The 16745-nt window shown below is 45.2% G+C and overlaps 1 protein-coding gene across 2 annotated transcripts in view; it reads right to left on the bottom strand.

Moving 5' to 3' along the window:
- The window catches only part of PDZRN3 (PDZ domain containing ring finger 3), a 245086-nt gene that overhangs the window by 38134 nt on the left and 190207 nt on the right, over positions 1 to 16745 (bottom strand). Inside the window, exon 1 of one of the 2 annotated variants that reach the window (XM_013980617.2) lies at positions 9425 to 11380. The exons of the other annotated variant lie outside the window; for it this stretch is intronic. Coding sequence (XP_013836071.1) covers positions 9425 to 9688 — 264 coding nt within the window. The 5' untranslated portion in view covers positions 9689 to 11380. Of the gene's footprint in view, positions 1 to 9424; positions 11381 to 16745 lie in introns of those variants that run through there. 2 annotated transcript variants of the gene reach the window in all.

Raw genomic sequence — 16745 nt, forward strand, 5'->3', positions numbered from 1 at the left:
CTTTACGTTAAGGAAAAAATAAAGCAGTCTTCTACACTTTTTAAAGATCTTTATAGCTTTTCAACTCTCCCCCATTGTAATTTACTTTCCTTCAGAACTAGGGGGAGAGGGAGGCTTTAAAATAAGGTATTTCTTCTTGGGTTTTTTAATTACTATTTTTATTCTATGAAATACTGAATAAATTGGAATTCCCGTTGTGGCACAGCAGAAATGAATCTGAGTAGGAACCATGAGGTTGCAGGCTTGATCCCTGGCCTTGCTCAGTGGGTTAAGGATCTGGCATTGCCATGAGCTATGGTGTAGGTTGCAGACACAGCTCAGATCTGGCATCGCTATAGGTCTGTTGTAGGCCGGCAGCTACAGCTCCAATTGGACCCCTAGCCTTGGAACCTCCATATGCCACAGATGTGGCCCTAAAAAGACAAAAGACAAAGACCAAAAAAAAAAAAAGGAATTATTGAATAAATTAACAAATATCTATGATTATATGTGATTATAAATGATACTACAATGAATACATGTAAATATACCACCCACTTTGAGATAACTATTACTATGGCATCTTTTCAAGCTGAACATCCCATATCCATGAATGATCAGAGCACCACAAACAGCCAAGAAGAAGGCACCAAGATACCTGCTCTACTAGGGACCAAGAATTACTGTGTAACTGTAGCAGGATACAATAACCCTCCAAGTGCAATCCTGATGGATGCAGGAGAAATACATGGACAAGAACAGAAAGGCCAGAAACAGTCTGGGCCGCACAGAGAAACTGGCATTGTCTATTGATGGGGAAGAGATGGGCTTTTGTCCAAGTGGAAAAGCCATATTAAAAAATGAAATTGGACTCCAACCTTACACCATATATGAAAAGGTAACTGTGAAAGGCAAAATTTGTATGAAATTTTTAAGAAAACATAAGTGAGTAGCTCTATGACTTCAAGGTAGAGATCATGTTTTCCAAAGGGACTAAAAGAAAAGACAGATATATTTGATGACATTCAATTAAGGGATCCAGGTCAGTGGAAGACATAATAAAGATAGGTTACAAACTGGGAGAAAATGTTTACAACTCATCACTGATGAGGGACTCATATCTGGACTGTTTTTAAAAAGCACATAAACAAGAGAAAAAGATGAAAAATCCAACAGAGAACTGGGCAAAGCCTGCACAGGCAGTGCACACACACACAAAGAGACTCAAATATGATGAGTATATGCTGGGTATTACACAGAGAGGCTTATTTAGGGGGTAACTTGGCAACATGTATGAAGACCTCTAAAAATGTTGATCTTCTCTCAAATACAGATATATCCTAAGAGAATGATTTAGGATTGGCCTGATGACGCTTAACTGACAGGTAAAAGTTACACCAAGCCCTGTCACCTGAATGTCCCCAATCTATAAACTGTGGTCTGTCATTATAGTGATAGTTACATGGCTTACAGAGAAAGAAGTCTGATCAAACTTACTTTCCAATATTTCTGAAAAATTAGGATTTGTTTGGTAACAAGGTCCTTCCTAAAAACACATTCTCCTCTGGCAGGAGGATTCTGCCCATCATGAATGACATTATTCAGAAATACTTTAATTAGATGATTTTCTCACTTACAATCATGAAGGGAGTATCTGCAAGAGTAGGAACATATGTGGATAGGAGGACACAGGATGATTTTGGAGCCTGGGGTGATTCTGAGGACAGCGGTTGAAAAAACCTAAAGGTTAGTGAAGTTTTATCTGTAAAACCACTCACACACTCACATATATACATATACACACACTGTGTGTATGTATGTGTGTCTATCTTTTACAGACAAAACTTCACTAACCTACAGTTTCACCTGTAAACTAGCTAGTACACAATCATTTACTTGAAAGCTCTGCTTGAGCAAAATAAAATAATATTTTTGATATTAACCAACAGTTGGTTAAATTTTCAATCTGCATGTGCATCTGAAATAAGAACTTGTGCTGCCTATTCATCCAAGGAAGATTTAAAAAAATCTGCCAGGGATCCTAGCTAGCATGAGAGTCCTTCTCTTCTAGCTTTTTGGTTTAATGCAGAACAGAGGTTCTCGACCTTGAACAAGCACCTGGTGGGCTTGTTAAACACAGGCTGTCGGCTGGAAAACCTGTGTTTTAACAAGCTCCTGGGTAACGGTGATGGGGCCAGGCCAAGACCATACTTTGAAAAACAGTGACTTAGAAGAAACTTCTGGAGACTCTCTCTTTCTTCTCTCTTTTTATGGCTGCACCTGTGGCATATGGCAGTTCCCAGGCCAGGGGTCAAATTGGAGCTGCAACTGCAGCCTATGCCACAGTTACAACAACACCAGATGTGAATTGCATCCGTGACCTACACCACAGCTTGTGGCAACGCTGGATCCTTAACCCACTGAGCGAGGCCAAGGATCGAACCAGCATCCTCACAGAGACATCAGGTTCTTAACCCACTGAGCCACAAGGGAACTCGTGAAGACTCTTCAACAGTCAGAAAAGCTCTCCTTGATCCCTACTGCCACCCAACTCAAAATGCATGTTGTCCACAATTGGACAGTAGGGCCATTCACTTTATTTCACTTTGGCACTACTTCAAATTATTCTTCATTATGAGCTGATGAGTATCATCAAATGCATTTGATAAAAATAGCATCTTATTAGGCAAGGGACCAGCAGATTGGCAAAGAGACCCTTCCCTAAAGTTCCCCAACAGACATGCACACTGCAATATGCCCTCGGTGAACAAAGCAAGCAGGCCATTCGGAATAGATGAACTCATTCTTGAAAATTCCATGCTTGCCTCTGGTAGCATGGTCCGGCAGCACCTCACTAATATTATGACACCTGCCACACCACTGAAGGTGACGCTGGCTGCCAGGAACAGGGATCTGTGGGCTTCAGAGAGAGAGAATGTAAGGCTCCCTGCTGAATCCCACACCCGCAGAGAACACAGGAGGGTTATGTTGGCTCTGGTGGGCCTTTAGCCAGATTTGCTGACAGTATTCTTTTGTACCACCCCCTTCCCAACTTAGCCATGGCCTCTCCCTGCATAGTTAATGAGCATAAGAAAAGTCATTTATAAAAACAGCATGCTTTCACTGTTCCATATGTTTATTTCTGCCTGCCATGGCAGGCAGGTGACAGGAATGCAACAAGCGGGGTGGTTCCCTCCCCTGTGACCCTGTACTGCTGCCTCATGGCAATGTGTGGCTGTGCCTATGGAAACCATTAGAGGCCTGAGACCTGGGCTCATCTGTCATTGCATAAACCTTCCCAGACCAGAATGGAACCCCCGTGATCCATTCCTCATTTAGAAGTTAATTTGGTAAACATGTCCTGATTAGTTATTGCTTATGTGTCAGGAGTGAGGGTGCCACAGAGAACAAGGCAGCGTCCCCACCTTCACATTTTCCTGGGGGCTGAGGGTTGGAGACAAATGATAAGCAGGTTAATAAGTGCATTTGCTGTGATAAGTGCCAGAAAGGAAGTAAACTCTGCACAGAGAGGTGGACGCAGGTGGGGCCGGGGGGACTCAAATCGGGGGGAGCTCTAGGGAGAGGGACATTTAGGCTGCCTTAAGGATGGGTTAGTTGACCAGCTGCAGGTAGAGGGGAATGGTCAGGTCAAAAGTCTTGGGAGGGAAGAGGAGGGGAGGGTTCTGGGTACTGAAAGGAGCCCTGGGGGACCAGGGCGGATGAGGAGTAGGGAGGTGTGTGATGAGGCTTATGGAGCAAGCAGTAAGAGGAGACTGGGCCACAGGACCTTGCAGCCAGAATTAAATGGTTTCATCCTTAGGGTGCTGGGCAGCCAGCGAGCAAGGCATGGAAAAAGCTCAGATCTCAGCACATGGTTGGCTGGTTGAACATGTTGACTTAATGAATGAAAGATAAACGTCTTGTGTTCTCTCTGTTTTCCCTCCCTCACCTTCGTGGTCCAAATCATGGTCATCTAGCTAGCAGCTAGATTGCTTTCAGGGCGCCTAACCAGTTCCTTTATTTCTCTTCTGGCTCCTCAATCCCTCACAAACACATACAAACCCCCACATGTTCAATGAGCCATATGCTGAGGGCAAATGTGGTGATGAGACGTCCCAGGAAGTCACAGTATAGCAGAGGTGGTAGAGTGAACAGAGAACATAGAAACCAGGTGGGAGGAAATGCAGGAATAGAGTGAGGTACACAAGGGCTCATGGGAAGGCTCAGTGCAGGGACACAGTGAAGCACAGGGCATCATGGGAAAGTTCAGAATAGGAACACAAGTGTGCACAGAGCATTGGGGGAAGGCTCTGGGCAGAGACACAGGGATGCGCAGGGCCTCATGGGAAGACTCTATGTAGGGAAACACTGATATGCAGGGCATCATGGGGAGGCTCAGAATAGGAATACAATTGTGCACAGAGCATCATGGGAAAGCTTGGTGCAAAGACATAGGGATGGGCAGGGCCTCATGGAAAGGCTCCGTGCAGGGACAAAGCAACACGCAGAGCATCATGGGAAGGCTCAGAATAGGCTTACAAGGGTGGAGCACAGCCTCTTGGGAACACTCTTGTTTGACCCTCCTCCCCAAAACCTTTCCTCCTAAAAAAAGAGATAGGTAGAAAGAGGGGAGTAAGCCCTGGTCTATCTTAAACTATTTCCATTTCCATTTCTTAACATAAAAGTGGCTTATAATCCATTGTTAACTGAAGAGAAAACAACAGATCTTAACAGTAAATGCACTGTTCTCAACAATGACTCTCGGCCATAGACAGATACCATACTCATCAATCAAGGGCTTGCAGTTTGTCAAGGCAGGAGTAGACGGGCTTTCTTTTTCCATACCTGTTTTGCCTAAACTAATTCAGAATCTAAAGCCATTTCTAAAACAAAGTTTCCAGGACCTACCGATAAGCTGTTTAAGCAAACCCACTCCTATTTGCAAGAAAAGGATGCCAGGTTCAATACTGCTGTGCAGAGGTCAAGTTTATGTTCATCTAATTAACCGCCATTAACTCTGTTCATACTTAATCGTACCACGACCGCGCTGATTCTCAGTGGACTCACAGTTGCTTTCTTTAAAGCAGTAAACTCACCTAATTGAGGACTGAATATAGCTAATTAAATATGAAAACAGGACTGTGTGTAGTCAGGTTTCCAGAATACTCCTTAAACTTGTTGATTCTGGTTGTCATTTACTATAGAAATCTGTATTTCCTAGCCAACTGGCTTATTAACAGATTGATGGAGAAAGGTCACAAATGCATACATCCCTCAAGTTCTCTGGCAAGTTACAGTTACTGGGTGAAATTTTTGCTTTTCAAAACCAACAACATTAATGGCAAAAAAAGGGACAAGTTACTCTTAACTGATATTTTTTGTCACTCAGAGGCTAAACAACATGAGCTTTGTCAAATCATCCATTCTTCAAGCTGCCTGGGAGGTTAATGGGAACTCTCTGTTCTTCTTGAGGTCATTTCTCTTTGCCCACCACTCTCTCCTCCCCCCTCCCCCCACTGTGAGGGACCTGAGGCTCTACAGAAAGCCCTCTCATTTGTAAGAGAACAGATCCAAGTAACAGCAGGCTGACAGAGGTGCCAAGCAGCACATGGCCTTGTCTGAGAATGTAGCATCTGCAATGTGAGGTGGGTGAATTTTGAAAACTAATCTCAGTGTTCCATATAATGCTGGTGATCTATTCAGTGACTTTGATGAAAGTGATTTATGCAAGAGAAGAATGCACAGATTTTGGAATTACAGCACAGATGTGGCTCCCAGCCCCATTTATAACTCCTTTGTGTTTCAGTCTCTTCCTCTGTGAGATGAGGATAATACTATCACCAATCTTCTGGGGCTCCTGTGAGGATGGGATGGCGTGATTCATGGTTGGCTCTTAGCATTGCACAGGCACATAGCAAGTGCTCAAGAAATAACACTGTGCTTAGAGTTTGGGATCAACAGATACATACTACTGTACACAAAACACATACACAACAAGGACTTATTGCATAGTGCAGGGAACTATATTCAATACCTTGTAATAACCAATCATGCAGAAGAGTCTGAAAAAGAATACATTTATATGTATAACTGAATTACTCTGCTATATGCCTGACAATCAACTCTACTTCAATCAAAAAAGACCATGGTTACTGAAAAGAATATCACTGCAATTTATCTATGTTTTACCTGCCATCTTAATTTGCATGCAGGTTTTAGTGAATGTGTTCATTGTTGTAATTTTTTTATTTGAAGCCTAAGTCCTAATCAGAATAATTTCTCTGCTGTGTAATCAAACAGCAAAGGTCACTACTCTGCCAAAAGTCTCTGGCTGACCTTAGAGGAGGTGGAAAGAATGAATGACACTGCCTCATATGTCACCCTTTTCCCCTCCCCCAGGCCTCCCTCCATGGGAAGACCCAACCCCCCAAGAAGCATCCACAGGTTGGCTTTCCCCTTGTCCTAAAGGGACACAGCTGGGTGGAGGGCTGGGGCCTCGCCTATGATGGGATCATGGGCACAAAACCAACTGAGACACACACCTGCCACCCCTGCACCCTTCCCTTATAATAGGTAATCAGCTTTGGCTGGATTCCAGCCACAGCCCTAGAGCTGAGAGGCTCCCTATCCCATTACACCATCAATGTGAGATCTCCTGGGCCAATTAATTTACCCAGGTAGAAGACTGTGCATCCCTTGAGAGCAGGAGACTATCTTCCTTTCCAACTTCCCCATACTTTCACCTGACCGGCACTTCTGAGTATTCTGGGTTACTCAAGACTGGCAAAAGCATTCCCATGCATGAAGCAGCTGCTAAGTTACATTTTCAATCTCTGGTAGGCACAGAACCCGTCTTGATGCTCTAAAGGATGCCACAGTCACCGTTAAAGCATAAAGAACTGCTCTAACTCAACTGATCTTCAACCCCAGGGCAGGCAGGAGGCACATCTGATACTCCCCTCCGAAGTACTCCAAACATCCCCAAATAACTCAGTGCATCCCTTAACACATGGCACAGATCACTTAGTATGTGTGCACTCTCGGCAATGTCCTTTAACGATCGGGCAACTTTGTGTGTCGGTGGTGTTCTATTGTGATTAAAGGTATAATAAGGTATGTGTATGACAAGAGGCAAAGCCATTGTTCTGCATCATTAAGCTCACAGCAGCCCCCCAAAGAAAGTGTAGGCAGTTTGCCAAAGGCCCTAGTGAAGAGCCTCTCTTTGAATTATCTCTGGATGAGAAAAGGATCAAGTCTGAGCCCCAGAATATTTGATCCTCTTTGTGCTGCTGTTACAAGGGCTTACTGAAGCCAGACACACTGGACCTACTGGAACTCTAATTTATGGAAACCTTAATTTCTCTGCTCTAATAAGGCTTTGCATAATAAGAGTGGGAATGCAATTATTAAGTCCTGCAAGTGTTTTGTGAATTCCTTTATGCTATGGTTCAGGACTCCCAAAGAATAGGAGAAAGGGGGATTTTACTTAGTTGGCACAAGGGTAATGGGTCTGAAAAGTAGTTTGAGTTTCCTGAAAATAAATCTGCATGGCTTCCTAAATTGCTGACAAAGTGTATTCCAGATGGAAGTCATTTCTCAGCAATTTACTGCACGATGCTTTGGCCAGAAATATTTCCACATAAATCCACCTAGTACAAAACAAACAAAACTCAGGCTCCCTCTTTTGGGGGCTGAGGGGGAATGAGCCCAAATCATACAGATGAATTAAGCACAAGTTAATGAAGATTTACAGGAGATGTGGTAATATTACCTTTTGGCGGGTACAATTCTATGATTATTTCCACAGCAATGAAAGTGAAACAGTATTGTCATGCAGTGATGGTTTAGAGGAAAAAACTCCAGTCAGTTATCAAAAGTACATTTATTTTAGCGCACGGTATTTATTTCATAGGCAGTTGTGAGCATCGGTATACAACTGCCTCAGTGATGCTTCTGTTTTTCTACTTGTTTCACTTCTGAATGCCTGACTCACTGAGAACTGGGGCTCACTGCACATGAGAACTTGGCAAATTTCAGATTACAACATCACCATATGATCACATAAGGGATGGGGGCCAGATCTCCAGTGGCAAGAGCACTTTTGCCCAGACCTCCAATGTACCCCTAGACTGCTCTGAAAGGATGGGAGTCCAGTAGAGCTCTGAGCATGAAGTCATATGTCAGAAGTATTATTTCCAAAATTTATTTGATGCTTATTTTTTGGAAGGTTTTGCCCTCTTCACAGGAGGGTGGCTCAGGCACCTAAGACCCAAAATATTTGTTTTGACACTCTCCATGCCTCAATACAGAAAGAAACACACACACACACACACACCCCTACCTTTTATTCATCCAGAGTCACTGTATCATTAGATTTTGTCTACAGAGGCAGCCAATTCACATGCACAGCTGTCTTGCTGTATTTTTAATGGTAAGTGCCCTCTTCTGGCTTGTGCAAAAATGGCACCAAACTGACAGCTAATCAAATTCTTTTTAAAGCTGTCCAGCTCCTTTAAAAAATATAGTAATATACCGTTTATTGTGAAATTTAAGGAACAAGAATATTTTCTCCTCTAACAGCCTTCTTCAAATACGCTAATGTTCAAATTCCTCTGTATCAGAATTATATGATTTTTTGAACAGTGGGGAAAAACTGGAAGGAGTTAGAATGACATAAGGGGAAAATATTTACCTGCCAGGTCTAGTAGTATCAAAACCTCCTAGTTCAGCATAAGACTTGAATATTGAAAAATAAAACACTCAACATGAGTGTAAGATAAAGTTCTGTGGGTTGTACCTTAAATACCCATTTCATTTCCACTGAAATTTCCTATCAGTGATGCCACACAAGTTTTAGAGAAGTTACAGGCTGTGGATGATGGCACCTGTGATCAAGCCACTTGTTCTTCACGTGCTTAAAGTTTTTACAGGGGGAGGCACAGAAATGGCAAGTGTGAGGTGTGAATCTGAACCACATGTCCCATTAGGAGGAGCTGCTCAGAGACTGGGAGAGCCTGTGCTCTCCTGAAAGGAGCGCTAAAACTATTTGTAAACAGAGACAAAACCATGCCAGCATTAATCATCCACCACGTCTTCTCCAACTTGTTCAAAGGGCGAGTGACCATGCGCTGACCCTGCCTAGGACATCCAGCCGCCACCCGGGCTGGGGGGGAGAGCGGGCGTTTGGAAAGGAGCTTTGCGACATGACAGCTTGAAACACATTTTATGATCCTCAACATCTATTTAAATATTCAGAGAGAAGCACCTAAGTGCCACAATCAGGGAAATCACTTTAGAGACTGAATGGAAAACACACAGAAACGTCAGAAAGGCCCTCTCATTCCCAACACAAACAGGCACAGAAATCCCCAGTTCCTTTCCCAGAAGTAACGCTCAGCAAGGTGAGTGCCTGGCCACTCCCACAGGCTAAAATGCGGTGCGTTACCTGACAAACTTCGTAGAGTAATTTGTACTGCTCCTCTTGCTTCTGCAGGCTGCACAGACTGCATCCCATGTTTAGAGAGCCGGCTGAGGACGGCTGCAGGGTTGGCGGGCGCCTGGGAGGAGCAGCGCCCTCAGCACGCAGGCATGAGGTGTGCTCCAGGAGCCTCAGTGCCAGATGCTGGGACACCGCAGGCTGGCGGTGCTCTAGGAGGCTGCACACAACTCTCCCCCTTCCACGCTCCCCTTCTTCCTCTTGCAGCCGCATGCACGCACGCACAAACAGACATACACGTACTCACACACTGCTCCCTCCTCTGAGTGACTCTGGCAGCTGGATTGTGGTCCAATGCACACGCTATATATACTGCCGCTCATGCATATTAATCAGCCCTCATTGACTATTCATAACAGACAATGATACAGAAGCTATAATTGCCAACGATGACAGTTGAAATTTCTCTAATTAACAAGCAAGTGCTCCACTGGCAGGGAATAATAAAAGACACTAACAATTTTGCAAGCCATTTTCTGGCAGTTACAAATAAACATGACTGCATTTTTAGCCATGTCTCAGGATAATTTCCTAATGCATTTAAGCTAAGTAGAAATTCATTTTTAAATATATCATAAAATTTCTGATGATATAAAGTGTATTTAATGCTGCAGATAATGATGGCATATAAATAGGTTTAATGGAATGGACATGTTTTGAATAATGTTCATATAATATTTAGTGCTTTACTAAGCTGCAGGAAAAATCCTCCACATATGAATAAAATATACAAATTTAAATTGTGAGATACATGCATGTGTAAGCAAAATAACCAGAGGGTATAAGGAGAGAGGCTGCCCTAAAGGTGAGCAAGCAGATAATCATTGCTAAGGGTGCATCTTCAATTCCCAAAGCAGAAAGTTATTTGTGAAAGGGCTGCTGGGTTAACTGGAAGGAAGAGAAGCAGCCAGTCTCATGCCATTGCCACAGCCATGTAGCCCATCTCAGAGCCCAGGCCACTGTGCTAAGTGTCACTGGCCATTCAGTATCTGCATTTGATGTTCTGTATCTACCTAGACTTCCATAGCTTTGTTCTGCTCTGAGTGTCAAAGAGGCAGTGACTTGCCATTGCCCGTGGAAGGTGAGCAGGGACAGGATTGAAAATTTTGATCATTGCTGCATCGCTTCCTGATCCCCTTGAATTTAGCTTCTGTGCTACTATGTAAGTTTGATGGTTTAAAAAAAAAACCCTGTGTCTTCATAAATAATCACCTCACTGCCAGAATGAGGGCACTGGTCCCATTTTCCCAACCCAAGTGGTTGATGTTTAAAATTCTCACAATTGTATCCATAGCCTTCACCCCTTCATTTTATAAAGCTTCAACTGTTTCTCAAGAGGACTCCCACGTCTCCTGTCAAGAGGCATCACGGGGCCTGAAGAATAAAGCTCCCTTTCTTTGGGAACCAAGACACACCTGCAGTGTGAGTAAACTAATCCAAATAAACTTCTTTGTGGGCTGGTGGCCAGCAGACACAGCTGGCCCCATTTCTCAGGCCCGGAAGATGAGGCATAGGGACAGGGCTGGGATTAGCTAAAGGCCAGGATCTCTGGAGGGGAAGGAAGGGAACCTTTGACTCAGGCCCTTACTTGGTGTCACCACCTGGGCTGGAGCAGAGAGCTAACACCAGGGAAAGCAAGCCACAGATGGAGTTGGGTAGTGGCAGTGACCTCTGACTTGCTTTGATCCTGGGAAGGGTTTTATGGATCCATGAATAAGTCGCTGAGACCTCAGTTTCCAGATCTCCGAAGAGACATAATACTAACCACGTTGCAGAGTTTTGTTGCCATGATGTGAGAAAACACAGGTGGTTCAAGCCCAAACCAGAGGCCATGTCTGTTCACTCCCCTGGCCTCATCCCCAGAGCCTTCCGTTGTAAGGCTGCCCCCATGCATCCACACTGGATCTCACATTTGCGCACTTCTCTGTCCCCCCCCCCCCCCCGCCCCACCATCCGCTCTCACCTGGATGGCGTCAACAACCTCCTGCTGTGCTCGCCCTCTCTGAATCTCTTCTTGCCTTCCCACTGACCACCCCTCCCCCCAATCCACTCTCCACATGCCAGATTGTTTCTCACCAGGCAGAAGTCGGACCACTTCTTAAAGACCCTCCCATGACTTCTTGTCACACTTGAATCAAAATCAAAATGTCCACCAGGGCTGCCAAAGCCCTGTAAGATCCTTACCCAAAGAATGCTCCATTCCTGTCATCTTTCCCCTCCCCACCCCATCCTGATGCTCACCTCACTGCCATCCAAGCCATTGTACATGCAGTTCCCCAGGGCCTCTGTATGTGCAGTTCCCTCTGCCAGAATGGCTCCTCCCCTTCTCCTTCTTACCCACCCAGCACTGCCATCTCAGCTCAAATGAAGCCTTCTTGGGAAAGCTCTTGCCTGACACCATGTGTGAATTGCTCTCTCAGTCCCGCAAATGCCTGTCATTTCATCCCAGCCACTTCCTTTGCATCGCTCTCCAAAATGAGTAATGATCCTGTCCACTCATGCTTACTGGCTTACTGAGCATCTTCCTGTCTCGGAATTCTAGCATCTCGAGGACAGGGCCCGGGTCTGACTTTCCACCACAGTCCAACCAGGGAAGTGCCTGGGAGAGACATTTTCTTTAGCTGAATGAATAGACAAGGCTGGGCCAGTGGGGCTCAGCAGCCATCAGTTCCAGTGAAGACTGGAAGTGAAACATACAGAGGAACACAGTGTGTTTGGGTCCCTATGAGGGAAGCATGGCTGCTATTCCTCTCCCAGTCTTTTGAGGCTTTAAATTATTATTATTATTATTTTGGCAAGTTCTGACATAGTTAGCTTTTCTCATCTTTTCCGTGTACACCCCAAAATTAATGCAGGAATGGGCCCTAGCTGAATAGATGGGGAACTTGGGCCAATCCTTGTAATATTAGAAAACTTTCAGATTTCAACCACAGGCTGAAAGTATCGCCCTATACTTCAGAGCAGTGTTTCTCAAATCTGGGAGTTTACGGACATTTCACATTCTTAAAAATTACTGAGACTCTCCCCATAGGATTATTGTTTGGGTGGGTTATGTCTACTGATATTTATCATGTTAGAAGCAATTGGAAATTTAAAATATGTATTCCCTGATTTATTTAAAATACCAATAACAAATCCACTAGGAATTCACAAAAAATAACATTTTGTAAAGGAAAAGCGACCCTATTTTCCAAAACAAAAGAATGCCCTGAAAAGAATGGCACTGCTTTACATTTTCAAACTCTTTAGTTCTCCTAGATGGAAGACAGCTGGCCTTTCATAGCGGGTTTCTGCATTTAATCCTTTGTGACACCATGTCATAGAGGAGCTTCTAGAAAGCTCTACTGTATACTCATAAAGGAATGAGAGTGAAAGAAAGAGGAAAATAAAACCTTAGCATTTTTATGAAAATGGTTTTGACCTCGCAGACCCCCTGAAACAGTGTCAAGGACTCTGGCTGGTACCTGGGTCACCTGAATACTGCTGCTTTAGGAAGACATGACCTGGGGATCAAGAGCCTCCTGTGTGGGGGAGGGGAATAGTAGAGAAGATACTCATTCAAATGCAATTCATGGTTGGTTTTCCACTTGCTCTTGTGATTAATGATGCATAATTTGGAATCAACAATGCAAAACACTCTTGTACCCATGCTGGCCAAAACGATTCTTTCTGAAGTGATTATGTGCCTTAAAACTAACTGTTACTTTGGAAAATCATCTAGTGATTTTCATTTTCAAAATGTTGCTGTCATAGAGTACGTAGGAAATGTAATTGTGTTAAGGGAGGGTTGCCTATGCTGTGCCGTACACAAGGCTTTTCATGTTGCAGATCCAAGAGACACAGAGACCATTAGCAAAGGGGAAGTTATTTTCTTTCTTTTCTTTTTTGGCTGCCCCATGGCATATGGAAGTTCCCGGGCCAGGGATCAGATCTGAGCCACAGCTGCGGCAATGCTGGAGCCTTTACCCTACTGTGCTGGGCCAGGGATGGAATCTATGACCTGGTGCTGTGGAGACGCGACCAATCCTGTTGTGCCACAGTGGACACTCCAAGAGGAAATTATTTTCAACAGAACTGTGTTTTGAGAGAACAGCTGCACCAGTAAAAATGAAAACTACTGGCTACACAAAGGCATGCCTTGTTTGCCAAAGATGCTGAACATCCTTTAAAAGTTCATTATCACATCCTCAGAAAGCGCCTCCTATGCTCACCAGTACACAAGGCTTTCCCACCTCTCTGTAACATCTATGCTGGCTTCTTCCTGCCTTAGTGGAATTGGAAGCTATAGTGCAAAGCACGGGCTTCGAAGAATACGCACAGAGACAGACGGACATGAGATGCCATACAGGGGCCAGAAGGTACCCAGGGAGCATCCTTTATAATCATTCTTTGAACTCCCATAAGTCATCAGGGATGCTGCAGGAGCAGGCAGATGGAGTACCACACTTAGGCTCACTTAATTGCAGAATCACGTATCTAAGGCAAGCATATTATTTTCAGCACAAAGCCTGAGGTGTCTGTTTGTCTGACACCTGTAATATGACCCTCTTGTTTTTCCCAGTGTGAGCCAAGTACGGACCTTCAGCTGAACTCTATATTCTTATGTGAAGAGCCATGACAGAAAAGAGGAGGGACGGGGTGGGGCGCACAAGGAGGAAACAAGTCCACATGGAGCAATGGACCTTTGGGGCCATACAGGGGACTACATCCTATCTCCCCCAAATCCCTGAGGCCTGCCTCCACCCCCACCTCCGCTCTGCCTGGCCTTGGGCTCTTTTCAGCTTTCCTCTGGACCCCACTGATTTCTTGAACCTGGCTTCTTCCTGTTTTGCACCTCACTCTCACTTCAATTCCTCCCTTACGCAGGTGATAAGCCCACTGCTCTCAAGATGCAGTCTAAGCCCGAGTGTGAGGCTCTGGCCCTCCTACTTTGCCCTCCACTGTCTTCTCTGTTGTCAGCAGCACCTCCTGTATTCAGCTCCACCTCACCTCCATGCCTAGACTGTGTACACATAGGAAATCTTGCATGGACCAGCCAAGTCCATCCCCTTCAAAGTGCCCCCCAAATCTCCCTACCTCGGCCCCCAGCAACAAGGACCTCATGCTTTGTGGCCTCTTTGTGTCTGCATCTCCTCCTCACCCGAGAGGGCCATTTCACTGCAAGGACCAGCCTGGTCCAACTGTGTGAGCCTACCACCCTCCCCCAACCTGAGATGCTCAATAATGAATACATACAGCCTGGATATCTACTGAGAGCTTGCTCTATAACTGGCACTTGCCTGAGTTCTGAGACTTTAACAGTGACTCAAATGGACCAAGAAGCCTGCTCTCACCTACAGGATCAAGGCTATCAACCTGGAAAAAAAGCACTATTTATGCCTGCTAGGGTCTGGATGTTAGTATGCTCCCCCAATTTTTCTGTTAAAACCTAACGCCCCAAGTGATGGTAGGACGTGGGGTCTTGGGGAGGGGTGTAGGTCACGAGAGCGGAGCCCTCCTACATGGGATTACTGCTCTGACAAAAGCGACCCTAAAGTGGTCCTGGTCCCTTCCACCATGTGATAATACAACCCAAAGTCTGTGACTTAGAAGCAAGCCCTCACCCATCATGCTGGCACTGTGGACTTCTTGGACTTTTAGCTTCTAGAACCGTGAGCAATAAATGTCTGCTGTTTATATGCCACAAAATCTATGCTAATTTGTTACAGCAACTGGAACAGATAAAGGACAAAAATTTCTCCTACAAGCTCCCCTACTTGTAGTGGCCAGAGATTCAAAATCACAGTCTGTTGAAGAAACGGGTCAGTAACTTCTAGTTAAGCGTCATCTTTGTCAAGGTGACTTTTTTATAGCTTGTCTGAACCATGTTTACTGAGCTCTGGAACTGATTATTATTATTTTTTTATAGTTGATTTATAATGTTCTGTCAATTTCTGCTGTACAGCAAAGTGAACCAGTTATACACACACATACATTATTTTCTCGGATTATTTTCTATCACGTTCCATCACAAGTGATTGGATATAGTTCCCTGTGCTTTACAGCAGGACTTCATTGCTTAGCCATTCTAAATGTAATAGTTTGCGTCTACTCACCCCAAACTCCCAGTCCATCCCACTCCTTCCCCCTCCCCTTTGGGAACCACAGGTCTATTCTCTATGTCCCTGAGTCTGTTTCTGCTCTGCAGAGGAAACTGATTCTTGAACAGAAAGTAAAGCATTACTAGAAAGCCAAGCGTGGATGGAAGCCACAGCCTTGAAGCAAAGAGCAAAAGCAACTTCAAAGGTGTCAGAAGACACTCGCCAATGTCAGATGAGCCGAAAGAATATATCACAGCAGCTGTGAGTGCTGCTTAATTTCTGAAACGCTACCTAAGCTCAGAACATCTGCTTAGGACCTCAAATCTTTTTAAAAATGAAAGGATATTTTTCCCTTGCCAAGTCTGATTGAGGGGCTGCTGTCCTGAGGGCATTTGCTCTGGGTTCCAGGTGCCTGACAAGCACCCTGGCTGCTGGGGGTGGAGAGCTGGCAGTTTCTGCTGGGAGCCATGTGGGGAAAAGGGGCACCCTGGGCCCTGCAGGAAGGGGGGTGCAGGGGGCAGCCTGGCTGTGGCTCCCACTCAAACCCCATGTGGGTGGGCAGACCAAGAGTTGCTCCAGAAATGAGGAAACAGGCCACTGGACACGAAGGCAGCAAGGATGACAGGAATCAGCCCTGGGGAGGTTGGAACAGGGCACTGAGGGGGACACAGCTGGGGGAAGAGCTCTGATCCTCCATGACTTCAAAAGAAAATTCAAGTTTTCTGATGGGCTTGAAGCCCTGGGGATGCCCCTGGAGAAGCTTTTAATCCTTGGGTGTTTCTGGGGGTGCTGGTGCCTCCATTTCCCCAACTGGACTTGCAATTCCTGGAGTGTGGATTCCTGAGTCACTGCTGTGGCCCCCAAAATGCCTAGAAAGTATCCTACAGCATCAGCCAGTGTGAGTTCCTCGTGGAGAGGAGAAGGTGCCAGGCTCCTGGCTCAGGTCTGAGTGAGGCAGGGAAGGGTGGTGGGCCACTTAGCCCAGCCAATCAGAATGACTCGCAGACTGGGGGCCACTCGAATCTCACACACACCATTTTCTCACCTTGAGTGTGGTGCCCCCAGGCTTCTGGGGGGGGTGGGGCTTTAACAGAGGTAAATAAAGCCTGTGGAAGTTCCTGGAACACAGCCTGCATTATCTGCAATAAACTAAAAGGCAAGTGACAATGGGGGGCAGTGGTGGGGAGGCC

This window comes from Sus scrofa, chromosome 13, assembly GCF_000003025.6.
Source record: "Sus scrofa isolate TJ Tabasco breed Duroc chromosome 13, Sscrofa11.1, whole genome shotgun sequence".
Lineage (NCBI taxonomy): Eukaryota > Metazoa > Chordata > Mammalia > Artiodactyla > Suidae > Sus > Sus scrofa.